The 24,336-nt window shown below is 39.8% G+C and overlaps 3 protein-coding genes across 3 annotated transcripts; 1 reads left to right on the forward strand and 2 right to left on the reverse strand.

Moving 5' to 3' along the window:
• Window positions 1-1,464: 1,464 nt before the first annotated feature.
• tmem205 (transmembrane protein 205) lies at window positions 1,465-4,481 on the reverse strand. The gene is made up of 4 exons (XM_085351353.1): window positions 4,380-4,481; window positions 2,820-2,927; window positions 2,568-2,731; window positions 1,465-2,442 (listed from the first exon to the last, which is right to left on the reverse strand). The coding sequence occupies exons 2-4, from the start codon at window positions 2,917-2,919 to the stop codon at window positions 2,140-2,142; spliced, it is 567 nt and encodes a 188-aa protein (XP_085207479.1). The 5' UTR covers window positions 2,920-2,927; window positions 4,380-4,481; the 3' UTR covers window positions 1,465-2,139.
• A 2,117-nt stretch (window positions 4,482-6,598) lies between these two features.
• elof1 (elongation factor 1) lies at window positions 6,599-8,499 on the forward strand. Its single transcript, XM_085352055.1, has 4 exons — window positions 6,599-6,653; window positions 7,714-7,836; window positions 7,908-7,978; window positions 8,428-8,499. The coding sequence occupies exons 2-4, from the start codon at window positions 7,721-7,723 to the stop codon at window positions 8,490-8,492; spliced, it is 252 nt and encodes an 83-aa protein (XP_085208181.1). The 5' UTR covers window positions 6,599-6,653; window positions 7,714-7,720; the 3' UTR covers window positions 8,493-8,499.
• Window positions 8,500-11,506: 3,007 nt separating this feature from the next.
• Window positions 11,507-22,539, reverse strand: cnn1b (calponin 1, basic, smooth muscle, b). The gene is made up of 7 exons (XM_085352057.1): window positions 22,265-22,539; window positions 14,454-14,575; window positions 14,302-14,368; window positions 13,250-13,387; window positions 12,919-13,035; window positions 12,461-12,604; window positions 11,507-11,764 (listed from the first exon to the last, which is right to left on the reverse strand). The coding sequence occupies exons 1-7, from the start codon at window positions 22,322-22,324 to the stop codon at window positions 11,519-11,521; spliced, it is 894 nt and encodes a 297-aa protein (XP_085208183.1). The 5' UTR covers window positions 22,325-22,539; the 3' UTR covers window positions 11,507-11,518.
• Window positions 22,540-24,336: the final 1,797 nt, after the last annotated feature.

Genomic DNA, 24,336 nt, shown 5'->3' on the forward strand with positions numbered 1-24,336 from the left:
TAGATACTCAACATTAGAAGAGAGCCTAAATGGTGCAAACACTGGCATCAGGAAAAATGTCCAGCAGCTATTATCACAAAATCTCAGTTAAGACGTGGAGCTTTGCTCATTTTTTTTCTCTGGTGCACACTGCAGAAAACTTGATCATGTCTAAGGTGAAGCTGTGTGAGACCTGGCCCTTAATGCTTGTATCAAAGTGAGCAGCAGAATCCTTTGACAGATGGTTCTATTAGGAGCTCGGTGTTTTATGATGCATAGGTGCATTATCCATCACTGAAATCAGACAATTGCAAATTGGACCAATTTCTCCACAAGACATGATGGAATAAAGCAGCTTGAGACTTCTAGACTCATAATTAATTTAACACACTATATTACTGCAGGGCTGCACTGCAATACCATCACGACTCCACAAACTAGCAGGCGTTTTCAGAATACCGACTGCAGTAGTATTACGTTCTCGGAAACAAATACAGACTCATTTCCTTGTGTGACTCAGGAATGAGGGAGGAATGGTTGGACCTGTCTGCGAGGAGGCCCCAACAATTCCTTTTGTTCTTAACTTTCTTTTGTTTTATTTTGCACACCCAGAGTTGAGGAATTTTAGCTGTTTTTAACATCGTGTGTTCATCCATATTCTCTGTGTCCAGCTTTTTTCCTCATACAAAGAATTCTTGTACCATTATTCACTTTTTGAGATAATCACTAACAGCTCTGTAAATGCATGAGAAATATTGAAGAGATCAGTGAATAAACCTCTTCCCTGGTTGAAAAAGGTTTATTTCCTGATTCCACTGCAGCAGATAACCTGATAGGCAGGTAAAGCTCTTACACTCCTCAAAAGGTTGGCATGTGTAGCTGTGCTGTTTCCTCAAGACTCTTTGACTAACTTCCTTGTTTATTTTGTGACATGACTGCATGGCACATCAGTGTTTTAGTAAGATAAAACTGTATGCTCAACAGCAATTCTGCCAGTTTATACAATGCTGTTTTCATTGGGTTGGAAGAAAACATTAAAAACCTGATCACAGCCTTTAAAGGACCAACATTAATTGCATTGGGGACAAGGTAATTCATTTACTTTCAGCCTCTAGCCTATGCTTTTTATATTGAAATGATTTCACTACAGTCCATTAGTGCTCATATTCTAATAGCAATGGTGCCTCGCTTATCCTGTAGTTGGCCGGCAAAGCTCTGTTCCCCGCATCCAAGGCTGCTCTCCTCACAACCTGACGTGCATCACCGAGAATTTAATTAAAACCTGCTTATTCTGAAAGCAGGCACTGTCTGTTTGGCCTGGCTTTATTCATCCACAAGAATCACAGGACCACTTCTTCCTAAACCAATTCTTTGAAATAAGTGTTTGCTTTTAAAGCTCGTGTCACTAGGCCAAACACCAGAAAGACTTTGACATCACTCGGTTGATCCAAATGGAAGAATCAAAACAACACTTTAATCATCCAGTCATAGTTTTCATTAAACAGTGGTGACAAGTTTAAAATGCACTACAAAATCAAGAAAGTCATGGTGCACATGAAATAGCATTATGTTGTGTGCTACGATGGATCTGAAAGCTTTGTCCAAATATCGCCCCCTACTGGGGAGGGACGTGCATTGCTTCCATGTCGCTTGGTACTTTTCTTTGCTTTCTGAGAAATAAAACCAACTACATTAAAAAAAAATACAAAAAATAAAATAAAATTATACAAGATAAAAAAAACCATTTTGTAATCAAAAAGGTTAAGAGTGCTTAACTGACAGCAGTGAACAGCACATGATGAGTTCTGCATGCTCACTGGAGATAGTTCTTGCACATAAGGACACTTGGGGCAGATAAAGTGATGCAGAATTCTCTGTAATTACATTTGCAAAATGTCACATATACTGCTATTTATGATTCACACTTCATATTCAACACTGATATGATAGAGAAAGAGTTGGCGAAATGATTTTTGTAAACTAAAGTACTTCCAATCCAAGTCGTATGAGTGTGTGTCCTAATCCTACTGTATCATAAAGTGATAAAAGAACCAACAAATCCTGCACATTTATCAGTGTTCTGAACCAGAAACACTGTTAGATAACAAAGTACAAAAGTGTGCACGGCATTTTGGTTCTTTAATAACTAAAACATTGTCTTTAAATGGTGGCTAAATTCAAAGCTGTGTAGACCAAATTAGTTGTGGTGCAGAGGAATCCTATCAGGTTGCAGATGCTGGACAACCCATGGTAACTGCCAAACTTGCTCCTGTAGGCTTTGTACTTGGGATCCTGTTCTTTGAGCTTGGTGTAAGCCTCTTTCTGGCTGCCCAGGCCGATCTCTTCCCCGAGGTTGTGCTCCTTCTCTACCTCCCTCATCAAGAACATCAACTCAGTGGTCTCTGGGCCAAACCACTGGGCGTTCAGACCTGCAGTGATCAGCGCCACGAAGAACAGAAGCATCTGGAAGATGAAAAGGGAAAGCTTGCAACTCGATGACGATTCACTCACAAAATGTTTAATTTTTTCTTTTTTCCCCAATCAAAAGTGCTCAGTTTTTTCATTCCTAGCAGCGTGTGATATTTCACCTGTACACTTTCATGCCAGTCCAGCAACTCTCTGGGATGGTACACAGCATACACAGCCAGGCTGACAAAGTTACTTCCAAGCACGCAGTAGAAGTACACTGGGAAAAGCTTACTCTGCACCAGGCCGAAGGTGTGCCGAGTTACCTGCCGAATCAACACAAAGCCTGCAGGCACAGACGTTTAACACGGTGTCAAAACAGGAACGCATGCATTTTGTTGAAGCCATGCCTTGTTGCTCTGTGGCCCACTTACCTGCAATGAAGGAAACCCAAAGCTGCATGCCCCAGGTGAAAGAGAGAACCATGAGGTGCAACACTTTAACAAAATCTGTTGGCTCCCCCTCTGTCACCATGGTGTCACCTTTCAAAAGAGACAAGACATGCTGTGTGGGACAGTCCAGCCAAGGTGTTTGTTTTTCAGGTTTTATGAGTGAAATTCTAGTATTTTAACCATCTGCTACTCCATGCTAAAGATAACATAACACTCCACCCTTGTTCAAATGAGGTCCTGGCTACAAAAAAACTAATAGAGAGTTGGGCAAATTGCAAAGACTTAATTTTTTTCCCCCTTCTGATTTTGTTAAAATTTATATTTAAAAAATGTATTCGAGCCCATGACAGCTGGGATAGGCTCCAGCGCCCCCCGCGACCCTGAAAAGGATAAGCGGAAGTGGATGGATGGATGGATGGTATTCGAGCCCTTCGCTGTGCTACAAACCAAGTTTGCATTTGACTGAGATAATAAAACAGAAAAGACAACAATTCCAATAACAAAAATCTAAACAGTCTTATTTAGGATTTCTGCTGTATAAAAGCAGTCACAGACGCATGCTCATATGATCATACATGTCCCATATATGATCACAAATGTAGATGCAGCTTCTGGAAATCAATATACAGTGTTCTACAGTCAGAGTGTTTTACAGGCAAACCTCTTGCAGTACTCCTTTCTTTACAGTGTTGCTTGGAAAATGGGAAATGTGTTTAAAGGTTACCTTCTAGGTTGTTTTGGGGAAATTATAGAAATAACGCAAAAACAGATCTGTACAACTCTAACAAGCTTGAAAGTCAATATTTTATTCTTCAAAACAGTCTGAATTCTCTTGTCATTTCTTTAAGTAGTCTTCCAAAATAGTTCTCCAGACTTCTCCAAGGACATTCACAGCTCCTCTGTGGATATTGGCTGTCTTTTGTACTGTTATTTGTCAAGATGATCCCTTACTGCTTTAATAATGCTGAGCAACAGTTTCTGGAGAACTATTGCTCAAGACCACTTAAAATAAATAAATAAATATTCTAAGAAAGTATGACTCATTGAAAGCAAATGTATAAACATACAACTGGGCATCGCATTCATTTTATAATATATTGTTAGGTTTTCTTTTTTTGAGCTATAAAGTCCAAGGCTCTGGAGGAGTCCAAACATTCATCCGTGATAATGAAATTGCGCCAGAGAGATAAACGTGTCATTTGAGGGTGGTTCTCCACATACGCAGCAGACCTGATAAAGTCCACAGATTACGATATGGCAGGAGAGGCAGAGCAGGAACAATACATATCAGAGTATACTGACAAACGAGCAGCCCGAATGCAAAAGTTCCTTAAAAGACATCGATAAAGAACACAACACGGCAGAGAAGCACGCAGCATGTCCTCTGATAACAGCAGGCAAAAGTCTAACGTTATGTCAAGCTAGCCAGGTTTAGCCTCAGAGCTGACAAACAGTTGCTTAAGTTTTATATTAGCGGCGGTGCTGGCTTTGTTTTGGACCTCATTGTGACAGGTACAAGCGCTTACTACTTGTTACACAAACCTGCACTTAGCTGTTTTCCTTTCCTCTGCGTTATTCCGAATGAAAAGGACCAACTAATAATGTCAATGGACTCCAAGTTTCAGCGGGTCATCAGGCGCTTCCTCTGTCTACTTATCTTGCCTGAAGGTCCCGCCCCTCCACCGAAGACGAGCCAATGGTAGTCTATGAAAATGAACATTTTATGATATGCGTGTTAATCATTGGTTCCCCTGTGATGTTTACATTCAGGGCCCCTCCCCTGTACTTACCCGCTACACAAGTGTGCCCTGCAGATGTTGGGAGGATGATTAGACCAGCGTAATCTGCAGGTTTTTGGTTAGCTCAAAAAACGTCAGTTTAAAAATAAATTTAGCAGTTACTGAACTTGCACTACAATATAGATGTATCAGTTGTTTTTTTTATATATTTTTAATCAACTGATTTATTTATTTATTCATAGAATAATTATTAAAGGCCACAGTGGATTGAAGATTTACTATCTAATCTGTGCACAGTGCGTGTATAATCATTCTTTTGCAACTTTGGAAGCAAGAAATAACAGAATCTTCCTTTTACAGTTCACATATTAAAATTATAGTGGACGTAATATACTTTAGCCACTGGTGTATGGATCAGTATGATACGTAGCTTATGATAACAGAGAAGATGTTGACTTTGTTTTGTTTTTTCTGTAAAATTGAATAGCAATTTATGCAGCTTGATTGAGTGGGTGTTCCCCAGTTTTCTGTGTAACACTATTAGGGATATTATGTTGGACAATTTGTGAAGCAGTTTGATCTGAGAGTTTGTCCTTGCAACCCAATGCAGGTGCAACATTTTTGAAAATGTTGCACCTTAAATAATTTTTAAACGAATTTGAGACAGGAAGTCAAATATTTAATAATCATAATCAGTTATTTCCACAGAAGAAAAGTGATTTCATACAGGGAAATTATTTACTGTCAGTTTAGACACAAGCCTTGCTGTGGCTCATACAGAATTTGACGATTATGCACTCTTTAGTAACCACTTACCTCTAATTTATTAGTCATATGGTCAGGCATTATTAAACCTTCTTACATACTTTCACATTTTCTTTGCAGTAGTGTTCAACACCCTTTGGAGGATGTAATGTGTAATGTTTTCTCAGAGTACATTTTGATTGGAGTGCTTTCATGAGTACTGGAGTGCTTTTTAAATAAAAAAAACCCCTACTTTTATTTAAGGACACTTTTCAGCACCAGGAGAGCACTGCAAAGTAATCTGTAGAAGGTGCTGTGTCATAGGGGGTTAAAATGCAAAGAGGAGATGCTGGGTGCAAATCCCAGCAGCGCCACACAGTTAATATCATGTTCTACGTAAGTGAAAAGTTACTTTACTGATTCATATACAGAACTATATGATCTACAGTAGTCTACATATGTGATGTCAAAGTCATTTTACCACATGATTTTACCATCATCTCGACCAATGAAACACCTCTTTCTATTACAAAAGCTTTAATCACGGGGATATCCTAATATCAGAAAAAGAAGTGCAATTTAGACATTTTTCTACATGACGGAGAAATTGCTGTGGTTGATTCTGCTCATCTGTACGTAGCGCTTTAAGTGGGAAAAACGTTTCGTAACTCATCCATGTGACTTCTTCAGCCTCAGCTGACTGAAGGTTTCCCTCAACCCTATAAACAGCAGTGATTGAAAGTGATTGAAAGAAATCTGCGAGCATGATTGCAGTTGGGATTAAACTGCAACAAATAAATATGTAAAACAACAGAAAATCTGCTGATTTCTTATAACCTAGGTGGTCCTTTGTAAAACTGAAAGTAGTTCTAATTCATGTAAAATGTCGTTTTTATACTGTGGACCCCACATTTCTAGAGTAGATTAAAAAAACCCCAAAAAAACTTTTCTGCCATTTAAGTATTTATCTATTATTTAATTACGGTGGTGTGGTTTTAATGGTCACGGTGGGGTGTGTTTATCAGGAGGGAAAGCTGTAAAATTTACGAAAATACAGGTACAAGTCCAAAATTTCAGCCCTCCTTCACATTTTACAAAGCAGTCCAGTCCTTTGTTGGCCCGGTTGTTGAGTCCGGGGCGGTTTGATGTCCCTAATCTACAGTATCAGCTTGTTTATCAATCTGGAGGCAGATCCACTATTGGACCCCCAGAAGACAGCCAATCAAAAGCCTGACCAAACTCCCACCTAACCAATCAGAAGCGTCCTCAGTGAGACGCTGCATCTGTACCAAGTTGAAGAGCGGAGCATCCTCTGCCGAAAGACATCTCGTTGGTAAGACAACCGTCTCGTCGTCGCTCAAATGTCAAAAGCTGTAGTGCAGAGAAGCGCGCTTTGTGTTTACCGGTTACCTTCTAGGTTGTTTCGGAAAGCAACTTTTTGCGTCAGTCAGAATCCTCCTACATGACAGCAGCATGTTAGCGCGTTAGCTGCTAACATATAGCCCTAGCTTTTTGGCGTTTATAGAGCGAGCATCTCCGCATCCCCTCTGTTATTATTTTAGCTCTTTGGAGGAGTGTCCACACCTCGAAGCTATGACTATAATAAAACACATTTCAGGTTTTGTTTACACATTGGCAACAGCGTTGGTTATCGTTTCTAAGATATTTTAAGTAACCCACATCTCGCGGCAGTCATTGTTTTGGAAAATAAACCTTTACTGATAAGCAGCTGCGTGCTGGGATTGCACTGTCTGCTGTGTTAACAGTAAGCTATGTAAGTGATGGGTTAGAGCCGTCTCTGTTTAGTACAATATGTGAAAGATTCATGTGGTGTTGAAATAATCGGAAAAACGAGTTTCCTGTGGGGACATTTTAAACGAATGTACACTCAGGCCTAACTTGGAAATTCGGAGAAATTTTAGTCCAAGACTTTCTCTAAAAAAAATAATCTATAGCAGATGAAAGTAAATAATTGATTGCAATTTTAATCAACATTTCAAGTTCGTGTTTTGTATTATGGTTTTTGCTAATCTTAGCTGCTCATATAGGATAGTAACTAATAGTTGCTGTCTACTTATACTAGTCAGAAAAGTTGTTTTATAACAGCCATACTTGCAACAATGCAGATAAAGTGTTTATATACTGTGTGACTATGTTGAATATAAAAACACACCAAGCAATAAAATCGTATGAGATCAATGTAAAGGCGCATAAACACAACTTCAAAGTCCATGTGAGTGCAAGACACCACTGCAGTGACTAGTCAGATAACATGGATCACATAAGTTAGGCAGGACACACAGATACATGTCTAAGAAAATCTTCTAAACGAAATGGAATGTGAAAGCGTAATGGAAACACCTGTGTTTTTTTTTTGTTTTTTTTGTCTACAGAGATATAATGGGCCGCAGAAAGTCAAAAAGAAAGCCACCTCCCAAGAAGAAAATGACAGGTAACCTGGACACCCAGTTCACTTGCCCTTTTTGCAATCACGAGAAATCCTGCGATGTCAAAATGTAAGTATCGCTCCAAATTCTTGAAACATTCATGCATCGGGGACATCCTGCCTAAAGTAACTGTCTCCTAGGGAACGAACCCGCAACACTGGAATTATATCCTGCAGCGTTTGCTTGGAGGAGTTTCAGACTCCCATAACATGTATCCTTTTAATCAACAAAAGATGCTGCTTGCTGCCAGGGATGTTTGATTTTGCTTTTTATTTAGAAGTACATTTCAAAAAGTATTAACTCTCCGAGGTCTAAGTTATCAGAGGTGGTTACTCGACCCCAACTTTATATTTTGGGAAAAGGGAAAACATACTTTTTTTTTTTTTTAAACTAATCACTTGAACGATTACTTTCCTTGTTCTCTGGCTGCCATGACTTGTGACACAGACATGTGATTGCATAGAGTTAGGGTTGGGTTTGTCTGTGATGATGACTTAGACCTTGGAAGGTTAAATACACTCTGCACTTGAATACAGTTCTGGATGCACATGCACATAAAGTACTTTCATTTAAAGTAATACATTTAAGTTGATCTTTGATGCAGCATGTGTATGTTGAATTTTTGAGCACTTGGTTTGGTCCTTAACCTTTTCTCAATAGATCTGTCCGAGCCGGTGGACGTCTACAGTGACTGGATCGATGCCTGTGAAGCAGCCAACCAGTAGCATTCCTAACTGACCTTCTAACCTCAATTTCTGCTTCTTGAAGTAATTTCTGTTGAGCTAGCACAATGTAGCAAACATTTTGTTTTTCTCTTGAGTCACCTGGTGTTCTTAGTTCCTTTTAGGTTTGTTTTTTTTCTTGCTGATTATGACACATTACTCTGGCTGGGCCAGAGTGTGGCCATGTTCTTCTGACAGTAACATGTAGCTATAAAAAGATCAATGTAAATGTTTTCATATCTTATGTTAGTGAACTATTGTAGGACTTAACCTTCCCTTCTTTCGGACCAAATTGTTATATAATAGTTTAAAATATAACCTATGAAATATTTCTTTATATCTTCTCTTAGATCGTTTCAAAGATTTATTTAGCATCTAGATGTTGACATATTTAGATTCTGGTGACACAATCAGAATAACTTGTCACATGTAGATTTTCTTTATTTTTCCCCAACTGTGTCACTATTGCACTGAAAACATTTTTTTCCTTTTGGACCAATTTATATTTTTACTGCTAGATTTTCCTTAAAAAAAAACAAAAACAAACAGACAAAAACAAAATCACTTTATGTATCTCTCGTACACTACTTTGATGTATTTGTGTACTTCAAGTTGCTGACAGTAGTAAGAAAATAAAGTCACGAAAATGCTTTGTGTGTTTTTATTGCACAAATGTTTATGAATGTTTCATGTTTAGTGAAAAGCATATTGATAAAGAAACCAGGAGCCAGCATGTCAGGGTGAAATGTTAATGAATCTGTACTTGTCAGTGCCAGTATCAGCGCGTTAGTGATGATGAAAAATTTATATTCCATTTAAAAAAATAAAACAAAAAACACTACATTCTTAGCTAGATTGTAAAGCTTGTACAACACTAGATGGCACACCTCTACAACTTATAAATCATGGAAGCTTTTGAATGATGGGGAGCTGAGAGGAGAAAAAGCATGCACCACTTTCTGTAATCCAAAGCCAGTCTGAAAGCCAGACAGCTGAAAGTGGCGAACAGTTTGAAATTGAGCTCAAACGGGATTTAAATGTTCTCGGGTTATTCCGCCCCAACAATCTCCAGCACGTAATGCTGCCAGATTTGCCCCCTCAGATCGAACAATTCGACTGAACCTGAAGGTCACTTCCTCTTTCATGCTGTTTTTGAGTGCATTAATGGTTAATGGGAAGAGTACATACAATAGCTAACTTAACTTATTAAAGGCACGGCCATCTTTGATGGGTAGGTTCTTCGTGTGATGAAGAGGTGATAGCTGTGTTATCCACCTGCTAAACTATTTATTTAAAATAACAGTCTTGGTGCTTATACAAACTGTGCTGTGCGCGTGTGTGTGTGTGTGGACTGTTTCGTTTTGGACAGCAGTCCTAGTTTGCAGCAGTCGTTTTGACATAAAAATAGTAGGGTAGCAGGCCTGGCCAACAGTTCTGTCCAAACTGACGTCAGTGAGGTTATCTAGAGAGCATATTCTCACTTTTCCATCACATGTATGATTTTATTTAAACTGGGATTTAAAAAAAAAAAATCTTTAAGTTTAAAATGTAAGCAAGAAATTTAACTTGCTTATACAAGCAGACACCCTGTGCACATATCATGAACCCTGTGATAGGCAGTGGGACCTCTAGCTTTACAAATAACGTTACATTCAAGACATTCGGTGGGTTAGACAGTATGTTGCAGAAGCTTTAAAAATTCTGCATATTTGTCATGACTCACATAAGGATATATCTGCAAGCGCATGGGTCTGCTTTGCTGTTGCTTTTCACAGCCAGTGGTGGACAAAAAATAAATAATACTTCATTATAGGTCCTGCTTATGAAAAATATCCCCCTGTGTGTGGTAAACTGTATCTGTGTTTTATTCTTTAAGTATAGCTAATAAATATATGAAGTAAAAAGGAAAACACTATCTGGACTGTATAGCAGGAGTGTCATCAAATGGAAAATATTTAAGTTTAGGTGCTCGAATGTGTAACTAATTGTTCGGGCATCATTCCAACACTGGTGGCGTGTGGCCAGGTAGAAGTGCAACAGTAAAGCTAAAGTTCCCAAAAGTCGAAATATTACAGGACTATTTTTTGCAGTGCAAAAACAACTGGTGACCACGTACCAAACTTCAATCTGGATACCACCACACCTGCACGTACTCCTTTATAAAAACCAGTGCACCGTGTCTCTCAGAACCTTTTTAAAAAAAAGACTCTCAGTAAACAAACTCTGAAATGCTCCACAACAAGCCATGTAAATGAGCCCTGCAAAAATGGCACAATGGGTAATTTAGCAAACTTAACATGACTATTGGTTAGCGCAGGTGCTCGCGGTGAAAAAAAAAGAAAAAAAAGAAAAGCAATGTCCGCACAAAAGCTGCGCATCGCGATCAGTCTGTGGACCCAGAGCTTGTGTGTCATCCAAAGGAGTGGTATCCTGGAGCCTGCAGAGCTCTTAATGTGGACGTGTTCCAACTGGGTCGAAGTTCAATAGCACCAACTTGTTTGCCCTCCAGGAACTTTGCATATTTTGCTTCATTATGTTCAAACTGGACTGGTTACACGGGGGTAAAAAAAAAAAATTTTTTTCTAAATTACGATGCAAGTATAAAAAGCTTTAGGGAAAAAAAACAAAAAAAACAAAAAACTATAAATTGCAAAAGATCAAAGATCAAAAAGTCTCCACTTCAGAGCGTGGTTATTTTTAGCTGTAACAATAATATCATTAACTAGAGTGACTGAACTTGGCCACCACATTTTTTTTGTGACGGAAGGTCAGTGTAAACACATTTCTTCTCTTTTACTCACGGAAAGCCAAACAATAAGCTGAAGAGTCAAAAACTTGTTTATAAAAGACGGGAAATGAAGCAGACAATGACGTCAATCGATCTGAAAGGTCTGATCGTCGCAAGGACAGTCGCGGCTGGCTGTCTAAAGTAAAAGCGAAAAAAAAAAAAGGTGGGGGGGTGGGGGCTGGGGTTGGGGTGAGGGAGAGGGAGGTGGGATGGAGGATGCTGCTGTCCATGGTTTTTCCCCTTAGTCAGAGTACTGGTTGTAGCCATCAAACTCCACCTCGCTCCCGTTGTTGCAGTTGGCCTCAGTGGGGTTGATGCAGTACTTGTTGTCGTAGACTTGGCGGGGCAGGCCATAAGTGGTCATGCCCTGTTGAGAGGCCCCTTTGTTGGTGCCCATCTGCAGAGAGATTGTGGTGGTGTCACAGTCCTCCAGCTTCAGGTTCTTGTCAAAAATATGCCTCCTGGTTCCTGGAGCCGTCATGCCGGACTGTAGCAGAGAAAAGCAAGATGGAGGGCGCAGCGGTGTAAATACACTATACCGTTGCATTCATGACAGATGTGTTAACAAATCCAAAGAATCCACCAAAACTAATGAAGTGATCTGAGCAATCAATTTCTCTATATCTCAGCCTGACGTGTCTTAGTCCTCCAAATGCTATTAAAAAACAGTCAACAAGCACGAGGATGTGATTCACTAAGTGTCCTTATAATAAGATAGTCCAGTCAGAACCACATTAGTCAAAGAAAGAACAGTCATCAAATCTGTGATATGACTGTTTGGAGTTCCATGTATATGCACAAAAAGGCAAATGAGGGAGGGCAGTACTGGCAACAGATGTGCAATCACTTAGACCGGACACAGTATGAAATGTAGGAACTGAGGATGGAGGTGGGTTGCAAAGTGGCTTGCAGGAGTGCAGCAACTATTGGTTAGACTAAACCCTGTCAGATCAACTCAAGTTGCAGTTTCACCTAACATGTTTCTAATGTGTCTTTTTAATAAGTGTATATATTTTGTGTAATAACATTTTATCTCTTTGATGCAACAATAAAAGGGATTTTGTTCATTTCAAGATACATTTTAAAAACGATAATACATACTAACCATGCTAGAGCTATATCGCCAAGAAACTGTGTAGTGAACAAGTGTTACTTTAGTCTAAAATTATACATCTCTTCCCACCTGGCTGGCTCCCTTGTTGGTGCCCATCTGTAGGCTGATAGTAGATTGGTCAGGGGTGTCCATGCCTATTTTGGCATCATACAAATGGCGTCGTGTCCCGTAAGAGGTCATGCCCTTTTGACTGGCAAACTGGTTAGTGCCCATCTAAATACAGAGGAAAAAGACAGGATTTACATGACATGCAATGTAGTTGCCACAGTTATTCTTTGGAGTGTCTCCAAAAACATCACACTTTAGGATCACGTATGAGGTGTGGTTATTGACCGGTCCATTCCGGTTCCTTGTTTGTTGTTAAAAAGTTGAGAAGACTGTTTGGGGAATATTCATTCAGCAAGAATCCAGCAGGGGGCACAATAACAACACACTGAGAACAGGCTTGGCCAGCAGAACAACACTGCACCATGACAGCTTGGCCATAACACAGTACATTACACGTTTAGCCCTTTTGCCACTCTGACCTGCAGGCCTATGATGTTACGTCCCTCCCTGAGCTTCTCGGGAGCGAAGCGCCGCTGCTGTTTCTCTGCGTACTTCACGCCTATATCGTACTTCGAGTGGAAACCTTTGGACTTGGCCTGAGAGACAGAAGTGGTGGTGACAGAAAGGAAAAATGGTGGTAATAAGAATGCACTTTTCATACCCACATTGCTTTTATTAGATCCATGCTGTTGCCATGGAAATCTAAGCAAAAAAAAAAAAAAAGTATCAAGATCAAATAATAATGTGCAGCCAGTGGTGATTTCAGCGAGATGCCGACGTATGTGAATGTGTGTGCACCGCTGCCCTCACCATTCCAGCCAGAGCGATGAGTGTGCACTGGACCTGAGTGTGGTTGACATTCTCAAACAGATCGTTGGCCTCAAAGATGTCGTGTGGCTTCAGGCCGTACTCCGTGATGGCACGGACGAAATTCCCTATGTTTTCCAGCTGAGAGAAAGAGCAAGAATACAGGCTGGAATAAGATCTTTTGGGCATTTATACATGCCTGGATATATTGGCAGAACAATGGTACTGGCCAGTCTGGCCCTGCTGACAGCTGTCAGCCCATTTGCTATCGGCAAATAGTGACATTCAGCAAAATTCAGAATGTCCAAAAATAATGTAATAAAAGATCTGAAAGGTCCTTGAATTTTTTTTAAAACTAGATTTCTTTGTTTCCCCTGGTACAAATGATGGGATGCAAACAATACAAACAAAATCAACAATGAAAATATCTATCAGCATATCAACCAAATTATTATTATTTTAAACTCTTATGTTACCGGCCCAGAATTTCATAAGCAATGCATGCCTTTTACAAATGTCTGAGTAGATCCTGTGTTTTTTTTCCTAGAATAAAACCTTGCATAACAACAGAAAAAATCTGTGACGGTTGCCATCTTGTAACACAAGAAGCTCTGCAATTTCAGAAATGATCTTATTCGCCTTTTTTTGTGATCTCATGTCGGAACTGAGGCTACAGCTCGTGGGCAGTCAGCTTACCTTGGCACCAGGGCCAAGTATTAAGATTCAAGCTCAATAACTTTTGCTAAATATTGACTCTCGATTTGCGCCCATGCCCTTGGAGAGTGCGACTGTGTGACGGTCTGTGTGCATGTGCGGCAGTGTCAATATCACAGCGAGAACTTTCTGAAAGGCGTTTTAATCAACGCTTAAGAGCTCTGTTTGCTTTTTCCTGGTCCAATACTAGGCTAATAAAAGCTGTGCTAAGATGAGCCTCATTTGATATGGAAGCTACTTTATGGAAGGTAAATAAAAGTCTTTGTTGTCAGTGCCAGTGCGGGAGACGAGTTCCACTCGGTGTGGAAAACAGGCCTGAGTTTTGAGAGCTGGAGCATTACCTGGTGCCAGTTTTGACTGGAGTGGTTGATCTTTTTCACAGAGCCCGGCTGGAGAGCATTTATGAGCCTACAAAAAGACAGAGCGAGAGAGAGATTTGAAGAAAGTTCCTGCTTTAAAAAAAACAAAAACAAGGTGGCGTCCATCCACTCACTCGCACAATAGTACTCCATCTTTCAGGCTATCCATGAAGCTGTCCCCAGTCCTTTTGCCAGTCACATCTTCAATCCACAGTCTCAGCTCCTCTTCCTTATGTGGGTCATATTTTCCTGCAAGCTGAGAAGCAGAACAGAGCAGAGATGATCGCTCAAACATGATATGAATTTAGATTTTTTCTGGTTTTATTGATTCAAAACAGTAAGACATTAAATAATTAAATAAATAAAAATAAGACAGCTTGCCCTTTTATGGGCCCTGTAGAAGAACAAAGAGGCATTAATGTGTGTCTACAGTGAAATAATATCCAGTGGATCATATATACATTAAACATTTATATTGTATTTAGTGCGTATTAGACTGTGCCTGCTCTGACCAGAACAATGTAACTGTGTACAAGCTGTAAATATTCATCTAAGACAATGTTCTCCAGGCACGCTGAGATAGTGCAAGGACATGGGTATTAGAAGCCTCCGTTTAGTCTTGGGACCTAGTTAAAACAAGGTCCAGTTTCAATCTCACCCAGGAGCAAAACTGTAAAACATCCAAACAAAATACACAAAAAAAGCAGAGCAAAATAAAGAAAGGCCACTTTGCAAGTGATACCATTTCAAATTATGCAGTGCTAGAAGGGCTTAATTATATTTCCTCATTCAGGGGGTCACGTTGGGGTTACTGCATAGGGTCATAGTTTTATTCCCCCCCCCCCCCCATCAGGTTTCTACTTCATCTGCTGGGAAACTTCTCTCCTCAAGAGACTGCCAACTGTTGCATAGTGTTCAGAAAAATGTTATACAATTCACAACAAACTTTTACGTTTTGTAAACTGATTCAACTTAAGATTATTGTAGACTACATCTAATGATATTTAGTCAACCAAAACTAAAAGAATTTAAAAGCCTAAATTATGACTCAAAGAATTTAACAGTTCAGTCAAAAGACTAAAACTAAATCAAAACGGACACTGGTCGAGTCCTCCATTAACACAAAGAAGCCTTGATGTCTACAAATCTATGGGAAAACGGTGGCTGGGTTTCCTTGACTTATGACCTCCATAAACACTTTTTCAATGAGAATATGGTTCCAATTGCTTGTTTCCAAGTCTTATGGAACATATAGTGAAGTCCAAATATTGTCAGAAAGAGTGATAAAACAGGCCACACTTAAAGGCAGACCTGCTTTGTGACTGACAAGTTGCTGTGATGTGTGTTTGAGAAGCTAAAAGTTACTGCACAATCAGAACCAAAATACTCAGACTTTAAGATGAGACTTCAACCAGTGCTGACGTCACAGCGGCACAAGTTTGTCTTTTATGTACACTCAACTCTAGATGTTCTTCTAATACATTTTATTTGATATTTTCTAGTCTTTAAATTTGAGAAATCTTCAGCAGACTGCATGTGCCACTCAACTATTCATATATTTGTGTCTCCATGTAGACGTGTGGAGAGACAGAAATATGTGTAAAAATCTCAAGTCACCTCTCATGTCTTTATATTTTTCTGGGAAAATGGCTGCTGCAATTTATTGAAGCATGCAAACATAAAGAAAAATGTTTGCATGTTAGAATTGTATGGTAACGTTTGTACAATTCTAACAAGCTTGAAAGTCAACTTTTGGTATGACCACCATTCTTCAATATAGCCTGATCTCTCTTAGGCAGCTTTCTATAATTTCTTTAAGTAGGCTTCAGGAATAGTTCTCTAGGCTTCTTGAAGGACATTTAAAGCTCTTTTTTGATGTTAGCTGCCTTTTGTTCCATTCTCTGTCAAATTGATCCCACATTGCTTCAATAATGTTGACATCCCGGCTCTTGGGAGGCGAGTGCATAAGTGATAAAGTTCTCTAGTGTGTGTGTGTGTGTGTATGCTTTTACTGCATTCACAGTGTCTTTGGGAGCATTGTCATGCTGAAAAATGAAGCTGTTGCCAATCAGATACTTGCCCTATGGTACTAAAAGGATCAAACTTGACAGTATTTTTTCAGTATTCATAATTCCATCATTTTTGACAAGATCACACCACTAGCTGAAATGTAGCCCTAACCTCCACCATGTTTTGCAGATGGCTTACCCCGCCCTCTGTTATACCCCTCTCCTGACCTTCTCCATACATATTGAGATGATCTGAACCAAAAGTTTCAAATGCAGATTTATCGCTTCATCAGACCCCATATGGAAAAGAAACAGTAAAAACTTATGTGATTACTCATGAAAGTGGCCACTTTCTCATTACTTTCATACATTGTTTTAGTAAGTATCCAAAACATACAAGTTTCATTATATAATTTTTTGATAGATAGATAGCTATCTATCTATCTATCTCTCTTTTCCATATGGGACTGGCTTCCACTGATTTTCATGTATAATGTGACATAGCCCAGCCTTTTCTTCCCGTTTTGGTTCTTTAAGAATGGCTACTTCCTTCCTTCATCCTTCCACTGACACCTTTTCTGATGAGATGGAGCAAAAGGACCAGATACATCTCTCAGGTTCTGAGTTAGATCTTTGCTGGATTTCTTCCCCAGTTTCTTGATGTTCCTAATGACTTTTAGATAATAATATCTTCAGCAGATAAACTTTTTTTTTTTTTCCTTTTTAAGACCCAGCACTTTCTTTTGTTTACTTGTCCCTCCTTTTAAGGACACACAGGCTGAGCTTGCTACATTTTCAGCTAATAGCTTTTTGTGAATCACCTTGTTAGTGCAAAAATACAATTTTATTCCCCTCAAACTCTTATATTTGGCAAATTTTATTTTATTATTTATCAAAAGAAACATGAACAAATTATATGTTTCTTTGACAGGCTGCTAGTAACAAAACGCCAAAAGATACAATTTAAAATTGGTTCTTTTGGAAGTTGTCTGTTATGTGTCGACACAAGACTTTTTAATGCTTGATGATTCAGAGGTCAGCGTTAAGTGACTTAAACAAAAACATTCCTCTGAAAATAGTCAGGTACAAGAATGGGACTGAAAATAAGTATAAAAAACAAAACAAAGAAAAACTCTGAAGAACTTAAAAATTATTCCTCAGGACCTCTTTTTTAAAATAAAAACAAATAAATAAATAAATAAATAAATAAATAAATGGCAACAAAGTCAGCCTCCTGGGAGGTAAAATATAAAGAAATGATGAGTGGCTAAAGAGTTTTGCACATTACTGTATGAGATGGATTATTTAAGTGCACTAATTGAAAACTGGCCTCTCCGTTTTATTTCAAGGTGGAGTGCCTTCCTAAAGATTTATCAGGAAACTATGTATAATTTACACATATGTATAATAAAGTGTTATCATTCTTACTGATAGTTGAAAGTATAAGGATACTGTATGTGAGAAATTGGTATGAGAATAGTAGACTCTGTAATCTAAAATACAACATTCAAATCCTTAAATACATGAATAGCAGCTTCTTTCATGCCTCAGAGTCTCACAGAGGATGACGCTCCATATCTGAAAGTCTTACTATATACTGAAAAATACTCTAAGCTGAGGTGTAAAGAGAACAGGAAGGAAAATGAAATGTGGACATTTCTGCATGCAGAAACACACAGGCCTCTCCCTCTCTCTCCATGCATTTCCTTATTGGCATAAACACACTGCCCTAATACTTTGAATTCTGGCATGGGGGTTTAAGGCTGCCCCCCCCCACCCCCCTTCACCACACACACACACACACACACACACACACACACACACACACACACACACACTTCCTGAATGTTCTGCAGATAAGTCTTCACAGTCTGGGATCAGCAGCCAACACAAACAAGTATTTCAAAGCAGCAGGGGATAGCGTGGACTCCAGTCCATCACACCAAACTTGGGAGAAACAGCTTTTCCTAAACACTCCTCCCTCTCCCTCTGCCTGTCTCGCTCTGTGTATTCGATTGGCTGCGCTCATATTTCTCCCTCACAATCTCTCTCCTTCTTCTCTCCCTTTGGGTTTTCCAGAATCTGCCCTTTTACAGCGAGTTGACTATTCAGGCACCCAATGTCCGATAAAGGCACACCAAGTCAACAGGTCCCCCTGCCAGTCGGGGGGGGGGGGGGGGTTTGATTTAATTGTGCTTTGTCTTTTGATTGCCGAACTCCACTGCCACAATAAAAACTATTTTAGGCATGAAACACACAGAGAGAAAAGGCAAACAGAACAAAAAATGATCTGACTGTATACTGACGGATGTTATCGAGAGCATGTAACACTTGTAATTCCACCATGAGTGGTAATTACAATAAATAAATAAATAAATAAAAAGAATCAGTAACTGTAAGATCATAGCAAAAGCTATCAGAACATTATGCTAGCTGTCTTAGCTTAGCCAGCATTAGCTAAAAGTAGCTCCACGTGTGGCTGATCATACCAGACCAAGTAAGGCTGTGGCAGTAAATCTTCTGACTGCACTGAACTCCAGTTTGGTGCATTTCATTTCTTATGAATAGAACTTTTTATTTGATTAATGGTGGTCGGCTCTTTTTAAAGGGTTAAATAGTGGCATGTGAAGCTAAAAAAACCAGTACAACCAGTACAAGATTGTCAGCAAAGTGTGTCAGGATGTCACGTGAAAAGTCAAATGAATTACTCTGAAAAAAAACTCTTAATAATAAATCATCATCCCTGAGGGGACACCCAGAATCAATATATAAAGTCAGTTTTGCAGATAACTGAGGTGGAGCCCATGTTTGTCTGCTTTATATACAGTTAGGCAAATACTACAGTATATTGATTCTAAAACCATGGGTTGGCCCTTTCCTGAAAATCGAAATAAAGGATTAACAAGACATTGTAGGATGATTAATAAATGAGAAGAAATAAAGCAATAGCTCTAATTCTTTTATAGTTATAATAATTTAGATTTTTGAACAATAAACTTAAAAGGGAAAATAAGAAAAAGCCCCCAGTAACCCCAACATTTTCACAGGGATCAATAAGACCAAGAGGTTTAGCAATTGCTGGCTTCATCTCCATTGATGTATTGCATGTTTGAGATTTATCACTTCGTTTTATGAGTGAATTTTCTGCTAATTTGGTGTTTTCTTCAGATGTTTTGTACTTCAAATAAATATATATTCAATAATCTTAGAGCTTATAGCCAATTTTATTTAAGGAGTCATACTGTGCGGCTACAGCATGGATTTATTAAGAAAACGCATATAAAAAAAAAAGAAAAAAAAGAAAAAAGAAAAATGTGGACTGCCCTGCACTGTATAGTGGTGAGTTCAAAAACCAGTGTAACAATAGGAAAGAGCTACAAAGTGCCAGTAAGCTGAAGCAGCCATGCCACACACGTCACCTACACAGCAGTTTGCAGGAGGAAAAACTGCCAGCATTTGTCACCATAAGCTAACGGTCAGTTCGAACCAAGTAGGGCTGCTGCAGCTAAACTCTGGGTGTACTGACCCGAGCAGTGGACTGTGACAGAGAAAATTAAACAGGCTCACAAGAATGGCTCCAGAGCTTTGCTACACTATCACAGACTATTTGCTGTAACCGCTGGTGTAAATACGCGAGTTGAGCTGTTAGTGCCTGATATGTGGATTTCCGCCCCTCCCTCATTTATTTGTTTGCATCGAGTCTCCTTGGATTCACTGTGTGAACTACTGGCATGGCCTTGTCTTTGCTATCTATCGCCTATCTGTCTCCTGTCCACCTGTGTTCTATCAGGACAGTGTTTTGTCATTCTTGACTTGGATGTAAACTGTTTAGAGTGAGCACACTTTCTCACGTTCCAAGTCAGAGCCCAGTCACTCCATAAAAGGCCATTAGATGATGATCATGTACCTGTCAGTCTTTCTGCTGCATCTCTGCCCCTCTCTGATGTCACGCTGCTGGAACGCAGCATCCCGCCATTACTCTCATTTAAGCCCTTAGGCTTAAATAAAAATTTTATATCCCCCCCAACACACACACACACACACACACACACGACCCTACTTCTCAATTTCCACTCACTGCGTGTACGTGATCGGCTTGGAAATGGCACTGTGGTGTCGGTAAAATAGCAGCCTGACTGCTGAAAGGAATGCGGGCTTCATAGAGTGTGCTGCACCTCTGCATGAGACTAAAGCACAGCTGAGAGATGGCACCATTCAGGGAAGAGGCCAGGGCAATGATGATTATAATGATGATGATCTGGGTATTGGAACAGTCACAGGCTGACCTTTGTCATTCTGGCTGTTAGCAGCTGTGACTCATCCAAACATACAGAGTCACTGCTGTCACCGCACAGGCAGAAAATCCCAGTAATTTTATTCACACTCACAAAGTGAACACGGCCTAGCTTCCCCACAACGGTGACAACACAAAAAAAAAAAAAAAAAAAGCTTGAAAATCAGGATTGTGCATGTTTATCCTTACCCAGGTACAAACTGATTTAAAGGTGGAATGTGAGTCAACACTTGTCAGGTGATCCGGCCAGTTTAAAAAAAAAAAAAAAAAAAAAATCAGTAATATAATGTGCAATGGCACAACACAGATACGTTCCACCCTGCCAAAATAGTGAGAAATTAATTTTTCAAAGTGATATATATATTATATTGTATTTGGTATATTAGCAACAATATTCCACATCCCAAAATAAATACTCTCACTGACCTAATCATTACAATCTTTCAAAGCTTACTGAATGTAATACTTCCTGTTAAACTTGTGTCATATGTAATTATATGGAACTGCTTTCCAGTTTGCTCTCTCACATGCACATCCATTTACGTCTAGGAAAAGGTTCATAAAAGGTGGAGGATGTGAATTTTAATGTAGTATAATTAGTGAGGGGTGCACACTCACTAATGATACACTAAGTTTTTAATGTTGGCGTGTGTGTAGTTTTCATTCAGTCTCGGTCGTTGTGTCCTTGGGCAAGACACTTCACCCGTTGCCTACTGGTGGTGGTCAGAGGGCCCGGTGGCGCCAGTGTCCGGCAGCCTCGCCTCTGTCAGTGCGCCCCAGGGTGGCTGTGGCTACAATGTAGCTTGCCATCACCAGTGTGTGAATGGGTGTATGAATGGGTGGATGACTGGATATGTAAAGCGCTTTGGGGTCCTTAGGGACTAGTAAAGCGCTATATAAATACAGGCCATTTACCATTCATCTAATTTCTCTGTTCAATCCCCTTTCTCACTGCACAGTGCAGCTTCAAGCTCAGCCTTTGTAAGATCACCTTCTTCCATGTTTCAGTCACTTTTTGATTTCTCTGAGGGGAGATCAGCCAAACAACAATAACAGAGCACTCCCTCCACCACGTGCTTCACTCCAGCACACTATAAAGCCCTGACCCTGCATAATCGCACGAATCATTTGGCCACTAAAGCCTGTTTTCTGCTCGAAAAACAATCACCTCCTTCACGGTGTGATCTCTTACCAAAAGACAGAAGTGTGTCACCGCAGCGGTTTTCCCAAGCACACAACCTGAAATTAAACTGGAATGAGATCACATCACCGATGATATCTTCCCCCCCACCCTCTCGGTGTAACGTTAAGATACATGTAGGAGTTCCTTTCCAACTGTTTGATGCAGAGCCACAGGCCAACAGCAGGTGTATTTATCTCTACGTCTTTTGCTGCGAGTTGTTTCAACATGCTTAACTATAAAAGCAGCCACCACAAACCCTCTCTTCTGTTTCGTTGGAAAAACTGCGTATTTACAGCAATCACAGAGAGCTTGTTGTTTACTTTGCTATTATACTGGGTAGATCAACCTGTTACTGACCCTTTGTGGACCTCTGACCCCCACCAGAGGAGCCCATGCTTCACCTACAGCATCCAAACACACTCTGGATAACTAATATTAAAAAAAAGAAAGAAAACATACCTTACTCTTGACCTCGGCGGAGAGTCCGAAGGCTGGGCCGCTCCTGAAATGTGTTGTCATTCTGTCGGGTTTTCTTTTCTTTTCTTTTCTTTTTTGGCTATTTACAGTGGAGCTAGGGGGGAGCTTTAAAAATGGAGAAGCAGGTTAGAGCTCTCTGTCCAAACAAGGCAGGGAAAGCACGCAGAGAAAGTCCCCAACAAATCCGCGGGTATCTTTTACCCCCCTTTTCTTTTCTTTTTATTAATAATATTATTATTCGCCCCAGTCGTGCTCGGACCTGCTGGCGGAGGTTTTTGGACAACTTTCCAACACTTTTCCGAATCTTTTTAAAACTCTTCCCATGTGTGTGCTCTCTGATTGGCCGCGAACTCCGTCCAATCCGGACGCAGCCCCATCACGGAGGGGAGTGATGTCACCGCTCGGGTATTGGATTTAATCAGTGTCACTTTTTCCACCTTCATACCGGTCCGGGATAATTCACACGTGTGTTAATATGCAGTTTGAAGGAGTTATGTCATTGCCATGTTCAGATCAATTTCTGTTTTTACTCAAGGTCTTAAAAGGAAATTCACGTAACAGTAACATTTAATTCAGTAATATGAATAATTAAATATTAAGGAGATCTATAGCCTAGATAACTGCAATAAAGTCATACAGTAACATATTAGAAAAGGAAGTCTTAAAACATCTTAAAAATACACGCTTAGATATATAAAAATACTAATATGTGTCTAAAACTGGTCTACTATGTTAATAGAACTACTAAAACACATTATTACCAAAATTGAGTAATCACCCATCATTGAATTCAGGTGTTCCAATCACTTTCATGGCCACAAATGTATTAAATCAAGCACCTAGGCAAGCAGAGTGCTTTTTCAAACATGGGTCGCTCTCAGGAGCTAACTAAATTCCAGTGTGGAACTGTGATAGGATACCACCCGTGTTATATATCCAGTTGTGAAATTTCTTCTGTATTAAATATTCCATGGACCTCCAAATTTCATCAGAAAATCAAATTGGCCATCAGATTAACTCAAGAACAGTGCATACAGAGCTTCATGGAATTGGTTTCCATGGCCGAGCAGCTGCATCCAAGCCGCATATTGCAAAGCACAACATTAAGTGTTGTTTGCAGTGGTGTAAAGCATGAGTGCGTGTGCTTCTCAGTCTGGTATTCCGATAGATGAGTTTGGGTTTGGCAGTTGTCAGGAGAACAGCACTTGTCTAACATTGTCATTGTACCAAGTGTAAAGTTTGGTGGAGGGGGATTGTGGTGTGAGGCTGTTTTTCAGGATTCCGGCTTGGCCCCTTTGTTCCAACGAAAGGAACTCTTAATGCGTCAGCATACCAAAACATTTTGGACAATTTCATACCCCCAACTTAGTAGGAACAGTTTGGGGATGGGCCCTAATATAAGTGTGCACATTCTAATATAAGTGTGCACTAGTGCACAAAGCAAGACCCATAAAGACATGGATGAGTGAGTTTGGTGTAGAAGAACTTATTTGGCCTGCAAAGAGTCCTGACCCCAACCTGACAGAACACCTTTGGGATGAATTAGAGTGGAGGCGGTGAGCCAGGCCTTCTTATCAGTTAGTGTCTGACTTCACAAAAGTGGTTCTTGAAGAAACTACGACTACGACTACTTTTGGCCATATTGTGTATGTAATATACCAAGCAATGATAAGCGACAATGCTAGTAGCGGTTTTCTACTGAAAAGGATCAGGTCCCTAATCATTTCTTTACTGCATCTCAGTCATGAAATGACCGGTGCTAGTGTCAAAAAGTAGTCACAGCTGCCATAGTTGGTGATAAAGAGCTGTACGAGCCTACAGCTAAGCAAACCTTTGAGATTAATGCTAACAATCGGCACACTAACATACTCACAATGAAAATACTAACATGTTTTGCAGGCACTGTTTGCTCTGTACTGTATCTTAAATTAGCATGTTAGCATTTGCTAATTAGTACCCAACACAATGCAAAATGGAGGTTGGTGAGTGTGGGAGGGAAGGGATTTTACCACTACCCTCCAGTGACCCCATCAGATCCTCAGATGAACAGTAAA

Source organism: Diplotaxodon limnothrissa, linkage group LG4 (assembly GCF_057381915.1).
Source record: "Diplotaxodon limnothrissa isolate DT_005_m linkage group LG4, D_limnothrissa_male_GT1.1, whole genome shotgun sequence".
Taxonomy (NCBI): Eukaryota; Metazoa; Chordata; class Actinopteri; order Cichliformes; family Cichlidae; genus Diplotaxodon; species Diplotaxodon limnothrissa.

Coding starts and splice junctions, on each gene's coding strand:
- tmem205 (XM_085351353.1), bottom strand. CDS start 2,919: ATGGTGACAGAGGGGGAGCCAACAGATTTTGTTAAAGTGTTGCACCTC. Junction 2,732..2,819: donor TTGGGTTTCCTTCATTGCAG/GTAAGTGGGCCA, acceptor CTGTGCCTGCAG/GCTTTGTGTTGATTCGGCAG. Junction 2,443..2,567: donor ACTGGCATGAAAGTGTACAG/GTGAAATATCAC, acceptor TTCATCTTCCAG/ATGCTTCTGTTCTTCGTGGC.
- elof1 (XM_085352055.1), top strand. CDS start 7,721: ATGGGCCGCAGAAAGTCAAAAAGAAAGCCACCTCCCAAGAAGAAAATG. Junction 7,837..7,907: donor AAATCCTGCGATGTCAAAAT/GTAAGTATCGCT, acceptor ACTGTCTCCTAG/GGAACGAACCCGCAACACTG. Junction 7,979..8,427: donor GTTTCAGACTCCCATAACAT/GTATCCTTTTAA, acceptor TTTTCTCAATAG/ATCTGTCCGAGCCGGTGGAC.
- cnn1b (XM_085352057.1), bottom strand. CDS start 22,324: ATGACAACACATTTCAGGAGCGGCCCAGCCTTCGGACTCTCCGCCGAG. Junction 14,576..22,264: donor CCGCCGAGGTCAAGAGTAAG/GTATGTTTTCTT, acceptor TCTGCTTCTCAG/CTTGCAGGAAAATATGACCC. Junction 14,369..14,453: donor GATGGAGTACTATTGTGCGA/GTGAGTGGATGG, acceptor GTCTTTTTGTAG/GCTCATAAATGCTCTCCAGC.